Below are 19,741 nucleotides of genomic sequence, written 5' to 3' on the forward strand. Positions count from 1 at the left end.
CTTCATCCCCTAACTTGCAATTTTCTGTCAGCATAGTTTTAGCTAATTCAGCTTTCTGCTGAGTGGTCCTCAGCAGCCTGGCAATGAATGACTTGAGAAGGTGCTGTTGGATTTAATAAAGCACTATAGGAAAATAATCTCCAGGTTGAGTCCCAAACTCTGTTGTGCTTCCCAGCCAACAGTGTTTGCCTGCCTAGTCATTTCAGAGCTGTGGAAAATGCAGGTCCAACATTTTCACACTATTTTTTAAATGGAGAAATGTAGTAAATAATTACAGAGGAACTTTATAAATATAATGTATTTTTCCTTTTCATCTCTACCCATAAATTCATGTCCCATGAGAAATGATGATGGCTTTGCGAAGGAAACTTTAACCATTAATTCAGAAGAGAAGGACCAGTCTCCCAACCTCCTTTTCACTGTACTTTCAAATTAAGAACTCTGCCACAACTTTGAATCTTCTTCTTTCATCCTCTCTCCCTCACTCACAGGAAAGATGTAAATAATAATGTGAATAATAATTATTCATTGCAGTGAGAGGTGTCCCAGAATTTGCTGCATTTGCATGAAAGGACATATAATTCTCTGGGAAAAACATGTTCTTTTTGAGTAAACTCAAAGAAATACTTGACATTATTCGCCATGGAATATTGGACCAGCAGTAATTACCACTGGAAGTAAGAATTAATTAATTAAAGTGGTGGCTGGAGGTCTGTCAGGACTATGTAAGCATCAGGAACAGACTGCAGCCAACTGACAGAAACATCCTGATATGCACTGGGTGAAATGGAAGGAAAAATGAAAGAGAATCATAATTCAGGGAGTAAAAATTGTGAATCCCAGTGGACACAACAAACCCAGAGAAGAGCCTGTGTAGGGTAACAGAGAATCACATTAAAATGCTCCAGGCAAAATTTCTGTGCAGAAAATTGGGGATGAGTTTTTGTTCCCAGCTGACCATGAACAATGGGATGTATACAGATGTTACTGCACTGTTCAAAAGGTGTGTAAACACCCAGTTTGAGCCCCAGAGCTCAGAGGGCTTTGCCCAGTTCCCATCTGTGGCATTGGAGGCTGATGCTGGGACAGAGCATCCCCTGCTGATCCCTGCAGCACCAGGGTCTGAAGGGAGATTCATCATCACAGCAATTACCCAGAGCCACTGCCACAGACACGTTTTATCAAAAATCCTTTCCTTAAGATTTTTTCTCCTGAGAAGCTTAAAAGCCTCAAAAACAAAATGCAAACATTGATTATCTGCTGCTGTGGAATGCAACAGGTGCATCTGGGATTGGTCTCATGTGGTTGTTTCTCATTAATGGCCAATCACAGTCAGCTGGCTCAGACTCTCTGTCCGAGCCACAAACCTTTGTTATCATTCTTTCTTTTGCTATTCTTAGCCAGCCTTCTGACGAAATCCTTTCTTCTTTTAGTATAGTTTTAATATATTATATGTCATAAAATAATAAATCAGCCTTCTGAAACATGGAGTCAGATCCTCATCTCTTCCCTCATCCTAAGACCCCTGTGAACACCATCCCAAGCCACCAGTTCAGAGGGACTGAAATCAGCTGAAAGATGGGAAAAGTAATAATGCAGAATATGAGCTGCAGGATGCTCAGCAGTCAGATTTGTTCCTAGGAAATAAGTGGAGAAATCTGAGCAGGATCACAGCAGGACAACTCCAGACTCCTGAGAAGTTGTGGCCCCTCTGAAAAGTGTTGCCTGTCTTCCACATTTCACAGCAGAAAACAGGAACAAAAAGATAACCACACATTAAGATCTATGTTTAAAGAGAAATGAACAGTAATAGAGATGTGGAATAACCAGCTTTGTTTGCTTTTTTTGCTTATTTCAGAAAACCAAGAGGAAGAAAGGATAAAGCAAAATATGTAGAAATAACTTATGTCTAACTGACTTTGAAATTCCCTCTTCAACTCTGGGGCAGAAGATGCATTACTGGAACTTCAATTCAGCAGCAGTTTTCACCTTCAAAGAGCATTAAAATTACTTGGTGACTTTTACTTTTCTGTAGTCGTGAGAAAGGCTGTGGAATATGACAGTTCTCCTCTTCAGAACTCTGAGTGGCAAGAATTAAAACCCTGAGTTAAAAGTATTCCATATTAGAAAATCCGGCCTATTCAAGTTTTACAAAATTTTATGCTCACGTCTCCAGTTATAAAGAACTCTTTTTGTTTTTAACATCCTCCACCCACCTCTTTAAAGTAAGAGGAAAATTGCCTTGGTAATGGCATCATTGTAGTAAAAATAAAGATCAAATAAAGTCAGGGAAGTCAATGATAATCCTGTAACGTGCAGTCACTTTGGGAGCTGTCCCTGAGCTCTCTGCACAGCTCTGGAACAGCATGGATGAGGCTGGGACACATCTGGGGTCACTCTGCATCCCACAGACCATGTCCCTGCCTGTGTCTGACATTTTAGGGAGCAGATTTGTGGGTCCTGCTCAGCTTGGTCTCATTTCTAAGTGTGGCTTTATGAGCTGGCACCTGAGCCCAGAAGTGCAGGGCTGAGGAAGTGCAGTTACATCAGCCTCTGTCAAAGTGTTTTCCTTTTATTAAGGCCATGTGGATGATTTTTGGACATTTGGCTGTCCAGAAAAGTCAAGGAAAAGAAGACAGTGTCATTCCTCCATGACACCCAGTTTTTTTGGGTGGGTTAAGAAAGATCTTTTTGATGGGCAGCACAACAGCTGAGACCTCCTATAGTTCCCTAAACTGCAGCACTTCCCATTAAAGAACACCTCCATTACTTCACCTGCATTTTGCTTGCTAAAGGCTGGATCCCAAGCATCAAACTGGGTCAAAGTATCTGTTCTTCCAGAATGTTTCTTTATCAATTTAAAGACCTTTCTCTTCATGTGGGGTTTCACTATTCAAGGAAAATGCATCGTAAAAATAGCTTATATTTAATCCAGCATAAGCCTAATAACTGTGCCACTGCAATAGGGCAGGGCCCAATCCTAAAATCTCTCAGCAGTTTGGGCTTGGTGTGCTTTACAGAGCATGGTTAGTGTCAGTATATGTGAAATCACTCTGTTAAACATACTGCTGGCCCCAGCCTTGTTTTATTCAAGCATTTTCTTTGTTCAGTGCCATTAAATTTAGCTGATATTCTCCTCAGAGGCTGGTCTCTACAAGCTAGATTGGGTATTTACTTTTTCTCCAAGTGTCTGCTACAGTCTTCCTAGTAGCACATTTATTCCACAGATCTTCCCACTCATTAAATGAGTTCTAAACTTAGCACAGGCTCTCCCAGCTTTAATGCAAACCATGTGTGAGGCTTCCAAATGACTCACTGAGAGCATGAGCCATGCAGGGGTGTTCTCTGATAAACACACAAATAAAAAACAACTCAGACCAACTGGTTCTCAGCATAAGAACAAGCCCAGCTGAGCTATTTCAGTGGCTGCTTCTCCAAAGCATTGATTGCTACTAAAGAAAAAAAGGTTAAAAGAAACCAGATTTTTTTTTTTTACAACTTGCTGAAAACTCAAATGTATCTGCCTTGCAAATGTGCAGCCAGTGTCACAAAAGCCAGAAGCAGATGCAGAAGAAAAGGAGCAGCCAACATTTTGAATGGAAACCATTTCAAATGGTGATGGTGCTAACATTTTGAATGCAAACCATGCAAACCATGTTCATCATCCACTGCCTGCTGTGCTCCTTGGCTTGGTGGTATAAGGATGGCTTTATTGACATTGGGGAATTTCTGACTCAGAATCCAAATATTTAAGTTTTGTTGCTACTTTTTGTTATCTCACTGTTAATAGTGGTTTTTAAAATAATTTGGATTCTTAGCATATTTTGTTTTGCTTTGGATGGTTGGGTTGTCTTTTGTTTTGGTTTTTACAGTCTGAAAAGGAGACCAGAAGCTTCCTTTCCTTTTAGAAGAGGTTTTTTACTACATTTCTTGAAAAATTCAGTCATTTTTAAATAAAGTCTTCTCAGCCTCAGGATGACTCCTGAACAAATCTATTTGACTTCCAAAAGCTTCCTGAGTACAAGCTGTACACTATGGAGAAGAAATTCTCATTACTTAGTTATAGAAATTAAGATATTCTCCTCTTCCCAAACCTTGAGGAAGGCTGGGACCAAATCTTGGGCTAACAATAAAACTTGGTAAGGATAACCATGAACTATGGAAGATTTTTCTTCTAAAAATGATTTATTAAAAGATTTGTAATAGTTGTAATAGTGATTGCCTTGAGAGGCTCCACTTTGCAATGCAGAAGGTGCAGCAGATCTGCTGATACCTGAAGTGGAAGCAAAATCAATCCTAATGCATTTTAGCAGCTACCACAACATAAGGAGGAGGAGAGGATAAAATTTATACCAGTGTTTTAATTGTCGAAATTAATGAATTGCAACTTTTATTCCAACTTGTATCAGCATGGAAATTTCTAATGTAATTGTACACCAGTAGCCAGAGCATTTCACTGCCTGCCTTCTGAAAATCTAAAAATAAACCCCCAAACACCACCATGCAGTAGCAGCACACCCTGGGATCATGGGTGCAAACAAGGTCCTTTCTGAGCCAGGAGCAGCTGCTGTGTGCCAGGGCTCTGAGGGCACCACGGGCACTGCCCAGCCCCAGGGCCTGCCCATGGCCCAGCACCCCATTTCAGCCTGCCCGGGGCTGCCATCCCCTGTGATGCCACAGGGCACACTGGTGCTGAGCCTGGCTGCCACCCTGGGCCCTTCCCTGTGCTCAGGGATGTGCCTGATGCTGGGGTGCCCCAGGATGGGGTGCTGGGATGAGCCAGCCCTGATAACAGAATTAGTGTTCCTTTAGTACCGCCTACATCCCATAAAAACCCTACACTATTCAATTTGCTGATAGTCAGGTGGCAATCAGATCACAGAAACAGAGAAGAGATGCAGTGGTCATTTGTGGGTTCATGATTCCAGTTGTGAATCCCAGTCCTGAATTTTGTGTTGATTTTTGAGAGTAAAAGCTTCCCTAAATGTGAAGTGGTGTCGCAGACATCTTTTCTGAAAAATCCTTTCCTTAGGATTTTTCCTCCTGAGAAGCTGGGAGGCCTCAGGAACAAAATGCAAACATTGATTATCTGCTGCTGTGGAATGCAACAGGTGCATCTGGGATTGGTCTCATGTGGTTGTTTCTCATTAATGGCCAATCACAGTCAGCTGGCTCAGACTCTGTCAGAGCCACAAGCCTTTGTTATTCTTCTTTCTTTTTCTATTCTTAGCCAGCCTTCTGATGAAATCCTTTCTTCTATTCTTTTAGTATAGTTTTAATGTAATATATATCATAAAATAATAAATCAGCCTTCTGAAACATGGAGTCAGATCCTCATCTCTTCCTTCATCCTGGGACCCCTGTGAACACCGTCACAGAGTGGGGAGGCAATATAAGGAAATATTTGCTGTGATTATTTTCCCAGTAGTAACTCCTAAATGTCAGTAACAACTCCACTGCCCAAACCGTGCCCTGATGCTTTGGAGCACTGTCATTGCCAAAGGAAAAAACCACACCAAGCTGCTTTCAATTACCATTAATGACACTTAAATATGAGTGTAATGGGGAGCAGAAGACAAATATGGGGTAGGTGGCCCGTGGAAGCAGTTTCTGAAGGGTTTGCTCCAGGCTAGGAGGGAGGAGGAACAATTGCCCAGTCACGCTCACCTCATTCTCTGCACTGCTGTTCTCGTTGCCCATCTCAACTCTGATGTCCAGGATCACACAGCAATTAAAGAAAGATCACTGGAAGAAAAGAAAAAGCTCTTAATGTGCTGTAAAAAAAAAAAAAAAAAAAAACCAAAATAAAACAACAAAAACCCTGGAAATTTTGAAGGGCTCAGCCACCCAGCCAGCTGCCCTTTCTGACATTCAGCCTTACAATGATTCTAAGTCATAAACTGGGGGAAAAGAACTCTTAGTGCTTTTATTTCCTCATGTCTCTCTGCTGTCTTCTGGAAAGACAATCCTTGAAATTCAATTTTGTTACTCTGGATTATCCCATGACACTTGAACATGCCAAAGAAAGACATTTCCTTGCCAAAGTCACTTTGAATGGACAGCCCATAGGAAAACCTTACTGGTTTAATTGTATTCAAACCATTTTTATGTTTTTAAATTCCTGACCAAGCTGCCAGCTCACATTGCCAGAACCATGGTGTAAAACCTGAATATCACTGTAACAAAGAATTTTCAATCAAAGCACTCAGAGAAAGAGTAAATAGATTTTTTTCTCCTGATCACTGGCATTGTTCCCTGCTTTTCTTAGGCATTGTTCTGTTACAATGTTGTGTTCTAAACACATCCTTTAGACTTAAGAGGATCTGCCTTCCATAATTACTATTGGTTTTATACTAGTTCAGTTCACGCATTGAAATTCATTGTATTTATTGTATTACTGAATAGGTGAAAATTACACATTATTACAGTCCCTTCAGTTTTTTTTCCCCAAAGAATTTGGGATTGCTCTGCAGTGTGTGTCAAGAAAAACTCCATTAAAGTTAGGCTGTAAAAGGGAAATTGCACTTTGAACCCCAAGGAAACCATACAAGCTTTTAAGGAATGTTGTTACTTATTACTACAATGCATTTTTTAAAGCTTGAAATATTATTTTTCTCCACAGGAGGCTTGTGGAGAGGGAAGTTTGGTGCTGTGTTTTAAGCTGTGTTCTGTTTGAACTTGATTGTCTTCAGGGGATACAGCAGTGCTTGAACTTGCTCCTGCTGGAATCACTGGGGCCAGGATTGCACTTCCAGTGATTAATTAGCAGCGTGAGGTTTTATCTGCTGAGACTGCTGCCAAATCCTCTCCTGTTTTAAACAGTTTTAGAACTGTTTTGAAACAGTTCTGAGCTATGCTGAAGGCTGGATATAACATTTTCAAAATCACTGTTCCCCAAGTATGAAGTACTCCATCACGGAGTAATGTACACACACAAATCTTCCCAGCTCAGCCCAGTGAAATGTTCCAAGACAACACATTAAGATTGTAATATTTTAAGTGTGTATTGATAAAATAAAGCATTCTCACACTGACTAAGGTTTAATGCACAGGAGGGAAAGAATAACTCCACTATAGCCATGTGCTTCCCTCCACAGCCAGCACAATCCTTCAAGAGTGAATATTGTGGCATTTCTGTTCCCCTGACCTGCTGAGCTTTTCTCTTCCCAGATCTTTTTCTGTCCCTACAGACATCATGTGAAAACACCTGAAAATTCAGACTGTGCCCTCACAAGCACTTGCAGTAATAACATAAACTGGGGAATTAATGAAATCTCCCAAATTCCCATGGAATTCTTTAGTTAGTTGGAGTGGGGTCTTATACATCAATTGTGCAAAATGCAGATTTTGCTCTTCCAGTTCTTCAATAGATTAGCCAATGTATGTCATAATGTTGTCCTATTTATTTTAGAGTAAATTCACTCCAGTGCATAATGTACTGTCAATATTTCTGCACCAGCTCAGCCATACTGACTGTTAAGGACAGCAGCTGCTAATAGAGGCCAAAGTTCTAATATTGAGCTGAAAGATAACAATACTTTTTTTACAGTTTTTAAATTAAAATGCACAGGAATCAAAGTAGAAAATGACAAGAGCACAGCAGAAGTGCCAGCTGTCAAAAATCTCCTCTAACACATCATATCATATTGTCTACCCACTCTTTTCTTTCCCTAGAGCATGAAATTTCACAATTTTCACACAATTCTCACATTAACATCTGCTTAATAATGAAGATAAATGTCGTAAATAGGAAATAAAGACATTATAGACTTTCCAATAATGAAACAAGCAATAACAATATTAAAGTGTGAATTACATTGCAGAGTGCTAAGATCATTTTTTAGATTACAGTGTTACTGTAATCCTTTTTACATACATTATTTCTAAATCATTCAATGCACAAGCATTACTTAGGTTGCAAACTAAAAGTGCTTTATCATATGTATAGACTTTCAAATAAACATTACAAACATGCTAAAAATCCATCCATTAAATAAACATAGCGTAACCAAAAGATAATATTCATCATCTTTCTGCAGTATCTTTCACAATTTACATGTCATTATTGAAATTATTTGAACACTACATATCTCAGAAACAGCTCAAATTGTTCTGTTCAGCCTGCAGAGACTTTTGAGCAGAACAACTCCAAAGTCATTTTCTGACATGGCTTTTTGAGCTGAACAAGAGGGAGCAAACAAGAGGATGTTGAACGTTGCACTTACATTCCAGGATTCATCTGGCACCTTTGGCTTCACTGACGCTCTTAGAGCCTGTCTTCAAACCATTCCTTCCATCTTCACCTCACCAGTTTTGCCCTGATTTTCCTCCTGCTTCTCCTCAGACTCATGAAATGCAGGGTTTCTCTCCGGGACCCACCTTCATAACCTGCTCAACAACCAAGCTGCCTCCACCCCAGGCGAGAGGGAAAACAAGTTACACCTCCTGAGCCCGGCCTCCCCCTGCTTGCCAGGCTGCTGAGCCTCCCCGCCTGCCAGAAATCCACTTTTCCACAAAAGCAGCCCCAGAGAACATCAATTTTGGGTCAAACATATTTCACTTCTACCGTTTCTTGGCATGTGGTATCAGCGGTGCTTCTTGCAGAAAATGGTTCAGTGGAACTGTGTCAATAACACACTGGAGTTATGTGTTGTTTTCAAGGGAAAATTAGTAATTGGGGAAAAGAAAAATAATTTATTCTGAATTTTGTGTCCAGGTTTGTTTATGTGTTTAAGCTCATCCTTCATTTTCTCATATTACCCTTGAAAGCTGTCAGAAATACCTGCTAGCAAATGTTGATGTGCCTGTTCAGGTTATGGTGAAATCATTTCCCATTTAATCATCCTGAAGGGTGGAGACGTGACAAAAACCCTTTGAAATGTGATGTTGCAAGAAGTACTGGTTTATGGGCGAGCTAATTGTTATTATTAACCCTGATTGTCCATTCCAGCACTGCTTCCACAAAACAAGAAATGCTTCCACAAAGGGTGCTCAGAAACACAGCTGGTAACCAAACACAGAGTACTTCTCATTAGTGGCAACTCCAAGGGATTCATGAGTTTCTGTAAATACCAGTGGTGCTTTTTGGGGCCACAAACCAAAGGAATGGGGCACTGTGGGTTTATTGCACCTCCAAGAGTGTGAGGAAGCATTGCTGAATGCAGCATGGAGAAGTCATACCTGGTATGGCTAAAGGGCAGGATTTCTTAGGGCAGCAAATGTGTTGTCTGCTGACTTTTGTTCCACAAAATATTGGTGTCATAAAATCTATAAACTCCTGACTTGGAAACATAGAGCCTGTTATGAGCTGGAATGCACAGTTGCAAGATCAAGGGCTGAATGAATAGCCCTGCCTTTTAAATCTTTCCTTTTTTTTTTTGAAGTTGGTGATCCAGCATTCTCTGGTCTCCCCAGCCCAGATCAGAATCTGAAGTTCATAAATTCAAAATTTTAGTGTGTTCTTCCTTAAAACCAAAGAAGGGGGCATTGCACAATTGATTGTCTTATAGACAACAAATTATGCAATGTTTTTTGTTTAGGCTCTCTGCCATGAATTTAAGAGCAGGGATCCTGTGGGAACTCAGGAAAACACAAGCCTGGTAATACATCCTCACTTCTGCTAGCTGCATTATTTCCTCATCAAAACAAACTGAACTCACATTTGGGGCCATTCCATGTCTAAGCTAAAGCCAGAAAATGCCACAAAGTGAAAGTGAAGAAGCTGCCTTCCAAAACAATTGTCTGGCAGAAACTTTGGGGGAAAACAACCTTCAGTAATCTGTAGATGATGATTTCTGATTGTGTGCTTTTATCAACATGCATGCAAAGCATAATCCCTCTGTTTGGCTGAGTTGTGTGAGGTTTGCAAAGCCACACAGGCAGCTCCTGCACTGGGGACAGAACTGTGAGCCCTGGGAATGAGGGCAGTGACACCAACACAGCCACCCTGTGCTCTGACCTGTGAGCCTGTAACAACTGACAGCACTGCCACTGTAGCTTTGGGTCAGTCTCCTGACCCACTCCCATGTCTAAATTAGGATTCACTAATTCACTTCTACCCCAGCTATCCCTTCTTCACTGCAAGCTGTTCCCACCTCGGCAGAGGCTGAAGTGTAAACCACCAGCTCTGAGAGAATTCCCCATGCTCTCATGTCTCTGTTTATTCTCTTTGATTTTATGATGGAACTGGTGGGGGAGGAATACTCACATTGAGCTGCTTTACTGTTGTTGGCTGGAATTTCCCCTGTGGTTCCTCATCCACTCTTCATGCTCATCCAGGGAGAGATTGTCTTTTCTTGATCAAAACAGGATTTAACCGAGGAGGACTGGAAGACTTAAACTAGGAGAGAATACAGCTCAGACTTAAAGGTAAGCTTTGTAGTGGGTTAATAAGTTGGTATTTCAGTAATATCCAAATAATTTGTCATGAATGATCAAATTTAATCCCAGTATATACAGTATTGGGTACACTTACCAACCATACTACACAGTATGTCAGTTTCTTGCATATTGAAGACATGCTACCTTAGGTAGTTTTAGAAGACCATTTGGTTTGAGGTCATTTTACTTTATGGTACAAATGCTGCCAATTTAAGACAAAATGTTTTATGTTCCTTACTTTCACATGATTGATGCTACATATGAAACATTGCAAAGTTCTGCTGAAGCACTGAGCATTACACACCAGCTGTTCCCATAGGCAAGAGAAGAAAGGGAAGGTGATCAGAATTTTACTCTTCTCCAATCTTGATGTCATAGTGCAAAACCATTCCCAATTTCTGCATATTCCAACAATATCTCAGAGATCTGCAAGAACGACTGACCTACGACAGTCCTTTGTCTTTTGCTTTCTCACAAATTCTAGAAGAGAAATACCAAGATCTGGGGCAGAAACCATAGCCCACCATGAGAATTAATGAACAAGTAATGATTTCAAGTGCACAACTGGATGGGGAGGAGGTTGCTTGGTAACATCAGCAGCTGGAGCTGCTGTAAAGCCGTGAGGTCACTTGGCAACGCTTGGAAAGCTGAACTGGATTTTTGGGAGAGTTGTGAAATTGTGTTTTCGTGCCCTTCCCCCAAGAAAACCAGATCTCTGCCTATGGAGATCACATCACTGAGCCCGTGCAGGACTGAGATTCAGAGGACAGCAGAGGATGCAGTCCAGCCTTGGCTGATGTGCCCCACTCATGTACAAGTGTGAAAGAAAAGAAGCAGGGATGCTGAGTTCCTGCCACTCAGTACCAAAACAGGTTATGAAAGTTAAAAATTATTCTTCCCATTTCTGGCTTATTTTCAGTCAGGATGATTGAAATCTGATTCAGCCTGGCCTGGAAAAATCCAATTGGTGATTGCTTCCAATCAGCCCCATGTGGCACTTCAGGGCACTCCTGCATCCTTCAGATGTTTATGTTTTATGGCACAGAAGTGCAGAAGATGACACATATTTCTTTGGAGATTAATGGACTTGCCCAAGGTTAAAAAGCTGGCCAAGTGGCAGAACTAGGATGTCAGCACTGGCTCCCCAGTTACCAGAGCCTGCTGGAATTTGAGTTAATGTTACTGGAACCTCCATCAGGAGGTGCCTTTCCTAAGGAAACATGGGGGTGCTAAATAATTTTGGTTTACTTTCCATCTAGTAATATTTACCCAGGTGAAAAAAGAAAGTCTATCATTTCAGCTCTTAACAGAACTTTCCTAATACTGTATAGTTTCAAGCAATAATAAATAAAAGTGATTATGGGAACCTTAAGTGTGATTCTGTTGTATTCTACTTATCCCCTAGCTGCCTCTCTGGAAGACATGGGTTTCAGATAATTTTGTGTTTTATCTGCTAGTCCTATGAGGATGCCATGGCTACCTCAGGGTGCCTAAAATGGTGTTCAGTGCCTACATCTGTGGATCTCAAAAATCTTTCTCTTCTGCATTGAGCATTAAATGTTTTCAGGTCATGTACATTCCCTTCTGCTGCTCTGGTTGCAGATGTCAAAAGAACTGCATAGGGCTTAGTCCTTAAAGTGATGACAAAAGTTTTTCATAAAATATATATGATCCAAATAAGAATATCCAAGCATTGGAACGTTTCTCTTTCCAAACCACATTAATACCAGCAGTATTTCAGCAGATTCCATATGCAGCACTTCAGTCAGTGGGGAGGCTGTGGATGCAGACAAAACACAGCTCTGTGTACTCTCTCTCCATGCCCACATGCACATTCCAGCTATGGAGAGCTGGACACTGATTCCTGTTGAAGTTCTGAACACCAGCACCAGCTGATGGGGCTTGGGAGCTATAGGGGAGGCTGATCTGCATGGCTGACCCGGTCAATCTGTGCCTATCATTGTGCAGGACTGCAAGATATTTCCTTATTATTACTGCTGGCCTTTTATAAACAGCTTATTATGATTTTTAAACAGTATCTCCTCAACACTTGTATTTTGAGACATATATGACTGTATAAATGTAAACTTTACATGTGTTTTCACACTCTAAATGCAAACAGTCATTCAGTCAAAGTGAGGAATTTCTGTTCCTAAATCTCCCAGCTGAGGCTGGAAGAACATGTCCTGTGATTTGGGGCAAAATTCTGGAAGTAGCAGTGGTAGGTCTAATGTGAGGGGAGGATTTTTAGAACCTGGTCTCTGCTCCTCAAACTGGTCTGCCTGCTCTGGTGTCAGTCTCAACACTGGGAATGGTGGGACACGACTCAGAGAGACAAATCCACATTATGTGAGGCAGAGGAAGAAACAAGGTGGGGATCAGTTGGTTTAACATGTCTAGAGGCACATGTAGGAAGAATGCATCACAGGATGAATTATTTCTTTCACAGAATTCACAGAATTTCTGGGTTGGAAGAGACCTTCAAGACCATCGAGTCCAACCCAGCCCCAACCCCTCAACTCAACCCTGGCCCCCAGTGCCACATCCAGGCTTTGTTAAACACACCCAGGGATGGGGACTGCACCACCTCCCTGGGCAGCCATTCCAGAACTTTATCACCCTTGCTGTGAAAACTTATCCCTGATATCCAACCTGTATTTCCCTTGAGGCTGTGTGCTCTGGTTGTGTCAGTGCTGCTGCAGACAGAGCCCAGCCCCAGCTGAGCACAGGCACCTTTCAGGAGCTGTGAGAGTGATGGGGGCAACCCTGAGTCTCCTTTTCTCCAGGCTGAGCAGCCCCAGCTCCCTCAGGGGCTCCTCTCAGGGTTTGTGTTCCCAGCCCCTTCTTGCCTCTTTTCAGGTCCTCCCTCCTTCAAATTATTTTTCTTGCTTTCCCTTCTGAGTTTACCTGTTCTTTCTGTTCATGCACTCCCTTTTTTCTCCTCCCTTTCTCCACGAGATTCAGTGGGAATACAAGGCAGAGCAGAGTTGCCACAGGCACTGGTTTTTCTGAGAGCTGATGGGCAGATCAGGGGAAAGGGGCTCCCTCCTGCTTGTTCTGCTTCAGCTCTGGGGTCTGAACCAGCTGCCAGCACTGTCTCTCCTAGCTGTGGATGGCAGCAGTATTTAATCTCCCCTTTCCTGGCCTGAGGTGTGTGTGTGTTGACATGTCAGGCTTGGCAGGTTGCAGCTGCTCTCTGGGCTTTGTGCTCACACACCCTCCGTGCCCACACAAATATCCCAGCAGAGGAGAACTCTCCTCGGGCTCCTGGAAAGCCTCCAGCACTCAGGGACTCTCCTGAGGATGTTTATTGGTTTTATTTCTGCTGACACAACACAGGTACACAGCCACCTACCACACAGTCACACATTTATACACATGAAATATTCCGTATATAAAAATGCAGATATCTTATGCAGATTATATCCTTCATCCTCAGTTAGAGGCCATGTAGCCTGAGGCTGTTTTTAATAATTTCATGATAGCTGTTAGATCATTCAGTGAGAATAAATTAGATAAAAACCCAGCTATTGAATATTTTGCAGTTGTCGATACTCTTACTGCAGAAATGCTGTGTTTTGTCAGTACTGAGAGCAGGCTATGAAAATAAACCTCTCAGGAGAGCTGCACACCAAGACAACTTGTTAATGGCCAGACAGGGGTTGGATTTCATATTCTGGTCCAAGCAAGTGTATTAGGTTTTTGCAGGACTAACTCTGGGAACTGAGTCACTGACCTCTGAAATTGCAGTCAAGATAGTGCTCATAAGTTGTTTACAAAGATTCCCAAGTTTGGATGAAAAATATTTACTTTGAAACTAAATTTGTTGAGTTTCTTCAGTCTTCTGCACCTTGAAAAAGTCAGATTTAGTAAACACAACACTTAGGTGCACTCTGAGCATTTAGCTGGATTACTGTGCAAGTTCCTCACCAATTCACAAAGCAGGAGAATGCTGCTGACATTTGAGAAAAGCAGAAATTGAGGCACAGGGGAGTTGAGTGATCAGGCTGTTAATATGTAATCCTGGACTAAGCAGGAAAGTACAGCTGGTGTTCAGCCCTCAGAATCATGATACAGAATGAAGATGATTACTGGTTTGATTTGGCATGACTGTTCTAAAAGAAGATTTTCTATTTTACATGGAATATTCCCTGGGTTATGGACTTCTCTAAGTATGATCTAACCCTGCACAAAAGGACTCCATCACATTTCAAGGCTAATCAGGACCAAAATGTTTCCTAGGTTTATTTGTAATGTCAGCCAAGAACAGTTTTGTGCAAAGTAACATCATCCATAAATTAAAAAAAAAACCAAACTAAACAACAACCCAACAGTAAGGTTAAAATAAATTTATGTGCTTTTCCCAAAGGATAATAATTACATACTAATAAGAATGTTTCATTCCAGACATTACCATAGTTTCATACCTGTTAACAGGTTAAAACTAATGTAAGGAATGAATGTTTATGCTATAAACATAATTATATATAAATTATAAATTATAAACCTATTTTCCTATAAACCCATAAATTATAAACCTATTTTCCCCCTGATTCCTTTGATTCAACTAAGCAGAATTGCAAAACAAGATTGAGAGGAGTCAATTACAGCCAGTCTTCCATGTATTTATGATGCCCTGGTGCCTGAACTGCATTATCCCCCTCCAGACCAGGTTTGATGTTTGCCTTTGTGGCAGTGGCTTTTTTAGAAGATGATCTAATGCTGTGCTGGTGGGAAGGGGTCCTGGTGATCCCTGATGGTTGGTGGAGATAAAGTTACCTAAGCTGCTCACTGTTGTTACAGATGGCACAACTCTTCATCCTCCTGACAGACCTAAACCTAATCAGCTTCACCTAATGACAGATCTAAACTCTTATAACTTATTGCCTTTCCCAGCTGAGTCTCCACTATTTATATTCATGCTCTCATTTTCCACTCGTTTTCCACAATATCCAGTTTCAGAAGTTCACTCTTAATTTACAGGTGTATTTTTTCATTGGCATTTCATCATCACTAAGGAATATGCCAGTTGCAGGCTTTACAGTACCTTAATCTCAGCTTTGGTTTGGGGAGGCCTCCCTGGAGACCAGGCTCACAAAATCGTTGTTATACATAATTATGCACTACACTGGCACTTCTAAGCAGGGATTATAACCTTGAATATATAAAAATTCCACTTTAAATAGGAAACCATGACAGCATGCAGGCAACCCAGTACCAGTCACCAATACCTAAACATGGATATTAAGCATATTTCAAGCCAGTGGAATGAGCACAAAATAAGGCCTACAATTGTTTGTCCAGTTTAAAGTTCATACGAATAAAGATTTAGGTTTCTTCTCACATAGGTACCCAAATGTGAGTATTTTGCCCTTGTTTGAGAAAACTCTTAAAGATTACTTGGTAAACTCCTGTGCATCTAGAAAGAAGTAATATTCTTCTCTGAAAAGTGTGATAGCCCATAGATTGACTCTTCAAAACTCTTCATACTTCATATGTAAGAATAGAACTTGCCACAAAATGATAATATGTAATATAAGAGTAAAATATTATAATGTAATAATGTAATACACAATATGAGAGTGCAATATATTAGTGCAAAAGGCTCAAGCATAATTCCTGAAACTCTTGAAATCTTTTTACCAGTAGAAATGGTTTAATAGTGCCATGACTGAAATATTTGTTTTGGGCTGGTGAGTCTTCATGCAGGAACTAAATATAGCATATAGGACAATTAAGAAATGTTAAGGCTTGTTTATTAGAATTCAAGAATATTTCCATGATCGGTGCTCCTGACACATTTCACCCCTTGGTGTGAGCATTGTGTGATTTAAGAGTCTATCAGAGAAACTGAATAAAACCCACTTTAGGCCATGAATTTAAACCTCCTGCCCCTTGCATCATGCAGAGATTTTCATATGGGTTCAATAAAAATGTGCAATGCTCCAAAAGTGTGGCTAAAATCAGGTCTTTCTCATCAAGAAAGTGGTTAAGTGTAATTTTCAGTTTACAGTTGAAAGTTGCATGGAAACTGTGAGTAACAGCAAAAATAAAAAGTAAAAAGCATGCAACTGAGCACAACAGATTCTAATAATGACTGTATTTTCAATAGTGTCAATATGCTGTAGATATAACACACAGACACAGAAGCACAGGCAACAGATCCTACTGCTGTTAGAACTGACAGCTTTGCATAATGGAGCACACACATCCCCCTGAAGTGCTGGAGAATAAAAACACACATTAAAATATGGGCAGATGAGGTCAAAACCTGCAGGTTTATGAAGCTGTGCTGTGAAAACTGGGATTTTGATACTCATGAACAGCTTCTTTGTACTTTTCCCCCCCTTCCCTTACGGCAGCAGTTGTGTTTCTGCCTTCAACCAGGAGTTGCTCACGATGTCAGTTTGTCAACATCAAAAATTGTTGGTGCTTCAGAAGATCTAGGAGGATCCTCTCTGCCTTTTTTGGAGGACTTGTGAAAATCTGACAGTGCCCTCCGTGCACAGAAATGGTGCTGCTGACACTTCACAGAATCACAGAAAACAGAGCTGAGGAACAAATCCTTCCCTATTTTTGCATCTCCCCCAAAGAGGTATTTTTTTACAAGTCTGTTGGAGGAAACAAACACATTTTGGGATGGGACAAAATGTTCTGAAATAATATTTACCAAATAATTCCTTTGTCTCAGTTTGTCAATTCCTCAGATCTGCTCTGCAGAAACATCTATAGTGTTGGTTCACTGATAAAGTTTTCTGGTTTATTTCATTGTTTCTAGGGAGATTATCTCATCATCCTGCGTTCTTACTCACAATTCTACTGCTCATGTTCCCTTCTAAAATATTCCTGTAGAAAATATGACAGCTGTTCATATAAAAACAAAAACATTAGCACTATATTAACCACAGTATGTTTTGGTAGCAGAAAAAAACTATTTTCACCCAGTCAGGTTGCCATGAACCTGCAAATCTTTTCTGATTACTTATACTCAGAAAAGCAGATTTCATCTAGGTAATAAAATAAATCATTCTTACCTTTTATTTATGCACAGACCCAATAAAGTCCTACAAAGCTCCCTGCAGCACACTACTGTTTACACATGAAGCAAATAAATATAAATATCTGAATCCATTTGCAGGGACTCAGAGCTGGCTGAAGCTTGGGTTTGACCAAGAATAAAGAGGGCTGGCTGGATCTTATGCTTGCTGGGAAAGCAGGGAAGTAAATGAGTCTGTCAAGTCCTAACTAGCATTTAATGACAAATTTAATTTGGCAAGAAGATATAGTTCAGTATTTTGTCAAGCTTGCTGAGGCTTGTATATTCTCTATATGGATCTTGACCAACTGCTGTATTTTCATAGGATCCTGCATTAAAGAACTTCTAATGAAAACATAGAAAACTTCAATCAAACTTTGTTTCACTGTGTGATTTTTGGTACTTAGAAAAGGATTATGTCAAGAAAAATAAAAACTAGAATCTCTGATGGCTCAACTCTTATCCTGGCTGTCAGCAGTGCAGCTCTTCAAACCATTAGTTTCTGCAATTAAATGTGGAATCAATTAACTGCACTTAAGCCATTCATTTAGCATTAAGCCTAGGCCATAGAAGTAGGGTAAAATGTTACTCTTTTCACACTTGTAATGGACTTTACTGATAAAACCCCAACTTTACAGATAAAACCCAACTACAATGTAACTCAGGTCAGCTCAGACTGGCTTTTGCCCAGACTGGGTTGCCTCCCACAGAGTGTTACATTGCTGGATGAAAACACTCCGTAGGAAATTCATGCATGTGCAAAGTGCCCTCTGATCTCCTTAGGCCAGGACAGCCAGGCCTGTCATTGTCACAGGACTCTGCCTTAGAGATGGGAAAATGACTGGATGTGATGCAGATGCAGATGGAGATGTCAGGCTACTTAAAACTAAGCCTAAGGTCATCCATCCATAGGCCCATCTGCCTTTTCTGGTCAACTTCCAGCATTTTTCCTGTCCAAAATCCTTACAAAATAAGATGTATAGGTTCTAAGTATTAGCATTGAATTAAAACTTGAATCTATAGGAAAAACATTTTGGCATGAAGGGACAGATTTTTTTTTAACTCCTATATGTATATTGCAGGTTTCTAATTCATCTTTTGGGTTTGTAAAGGGAAAATAGTCTGCTCCTAAGTTGTTAGCAGCTTGATCTTAAATAGTTGGATAATGAAGACAAAATTCAAGCTATAAGCACTCTATTTTGAGAGATTTTGTGGGAAATATCTGCTTTATAATACAGATAGAAGCATGCCTGCCATTGCCATCCTTTGCCTGCCAATAAGATTGTTAGTTTTGCCTGAAGATAACCCCATTTTGTTAAGCTTGAAAAACATTTTCCAAAACATTATGATAATGTAATTTATTGCTGTTCAGTAATAAAATCCTGAAATAACTGAAGTGGCCATGGACTTAGACACTGACAACAGATTTCAATGTCATGTCATCAACGTTAAAAACAGTAACAATTAAATTTTTGCTCATCTTATTTTGATTTAATTGGTTCTCCTTAATGGGTAAGACTGGAACAGACTTCAGCTACCTGAAGATCCATAAGTTTTGGGTCACCAGAGCCAATATTGCACCTACAACTGCTCAGTGTTGTGTTTTACAGCCTGAAACAAACTTTGCTATGCATGAAAGACAAAACATCATAGACAGTTCCCACTTCAGAACATCATCAAACATCTGCATAATCTGTCTAGTGAGCAGCCAGCTCATTTCAGCCCTGAAATTCTGCATGAGAAACACACATTCTTGTTGTTACATGGCAACTTCAAAACAACAAGCAATCCTTTCTGACACAAACCCTCAGAACTGTTTCTGCAAAAAAAGAAGAACAAGTGGAAGGGAGCCACATTTAACAGCTCCAGCATTTGCAAATAGTTATGACAGTCTGTAATGTTGTAACTTGTTTTTAAAACAGCTATTTTAGGACACGCACATTTAATGATCAGTCTCTTGGTCTTAGAGAGATACTGACTAAACAAGACATCATCCTGTAGACACACTATATAGGGTATGGGATTGTAAAACAAGTTATACAAGAGATCATGAAACTATAGAACCTCAAAGGAGACACTCTTTTTTTCTGGTAGAGAGAAAAAAAAATTCTTTTACTCATCAGACACTCCCTTTGCCTTTTTGTAATGTCTAAAACATAATTAGTAAACTGTTTTGAGTCTAGACATTTTTAAATTTAAAGAACTAATGAAAAATTACTTACCCAATTTTCCTCTAGACTAAAAATGAAAATGCACCACTCTGTCCCTGATTTTTATAACCTTCTGCACTCCTTCCCTCCTGGCTGGTGTGTGGATCCCCTTTCT

General features: G+C 40.4%; 1 protein-coding gene across 7 annotated transcripts in view; it reads right to left on the reverse strand.

Annotated features, from left to right (window-relative positions):
• TACC2 (transforming acidic coiled-coil containing protein 2) overlaps positions 1–19,741 on the reverse strand; it is a 128,244-nt gene extending 108,503 nt beyond the window's left edge. For all 7 annotated transcript variants that reach the window (XM_059476624.1, XM_059476622.1, XM_059476628.1 and 4 more), the window contains exons 1-3: positions 19,639–19,741; positions 10,208–10,339; positions 5,668–5,745 (exon numbers count right to left, since the gene is read on the reverse strand). In XM_059476624.1, the coding sequence (XP_059332607.1) occupies positions 5,668–5,700 (33 nt within the window). In that variant the 5' untranslated portion in view covers positions 5,701–5,745; positions 10,208–10,339; positions 19,639–19,741. The remainder of the gene's footprint in view (positions 1–5,667; positions 5,746–10,207; positions 10,340–19,638) is intronic.

This window comes from Ammospiza nelsoni, chromosome 8 (genome assembly GCF_027579445.1).
Source record: "Ammospiza nelsoni isolate bAmmNel1 chromosome 8, bAmmNel1.pri, whole genome shotgun sequence".
NCBI classification, from domain to species: Eukaryota; Metazoa; Chordata; class Aves; order Passeriformes; family Passerellidae; genus Ammospiza; species Ammospiza nelsoni.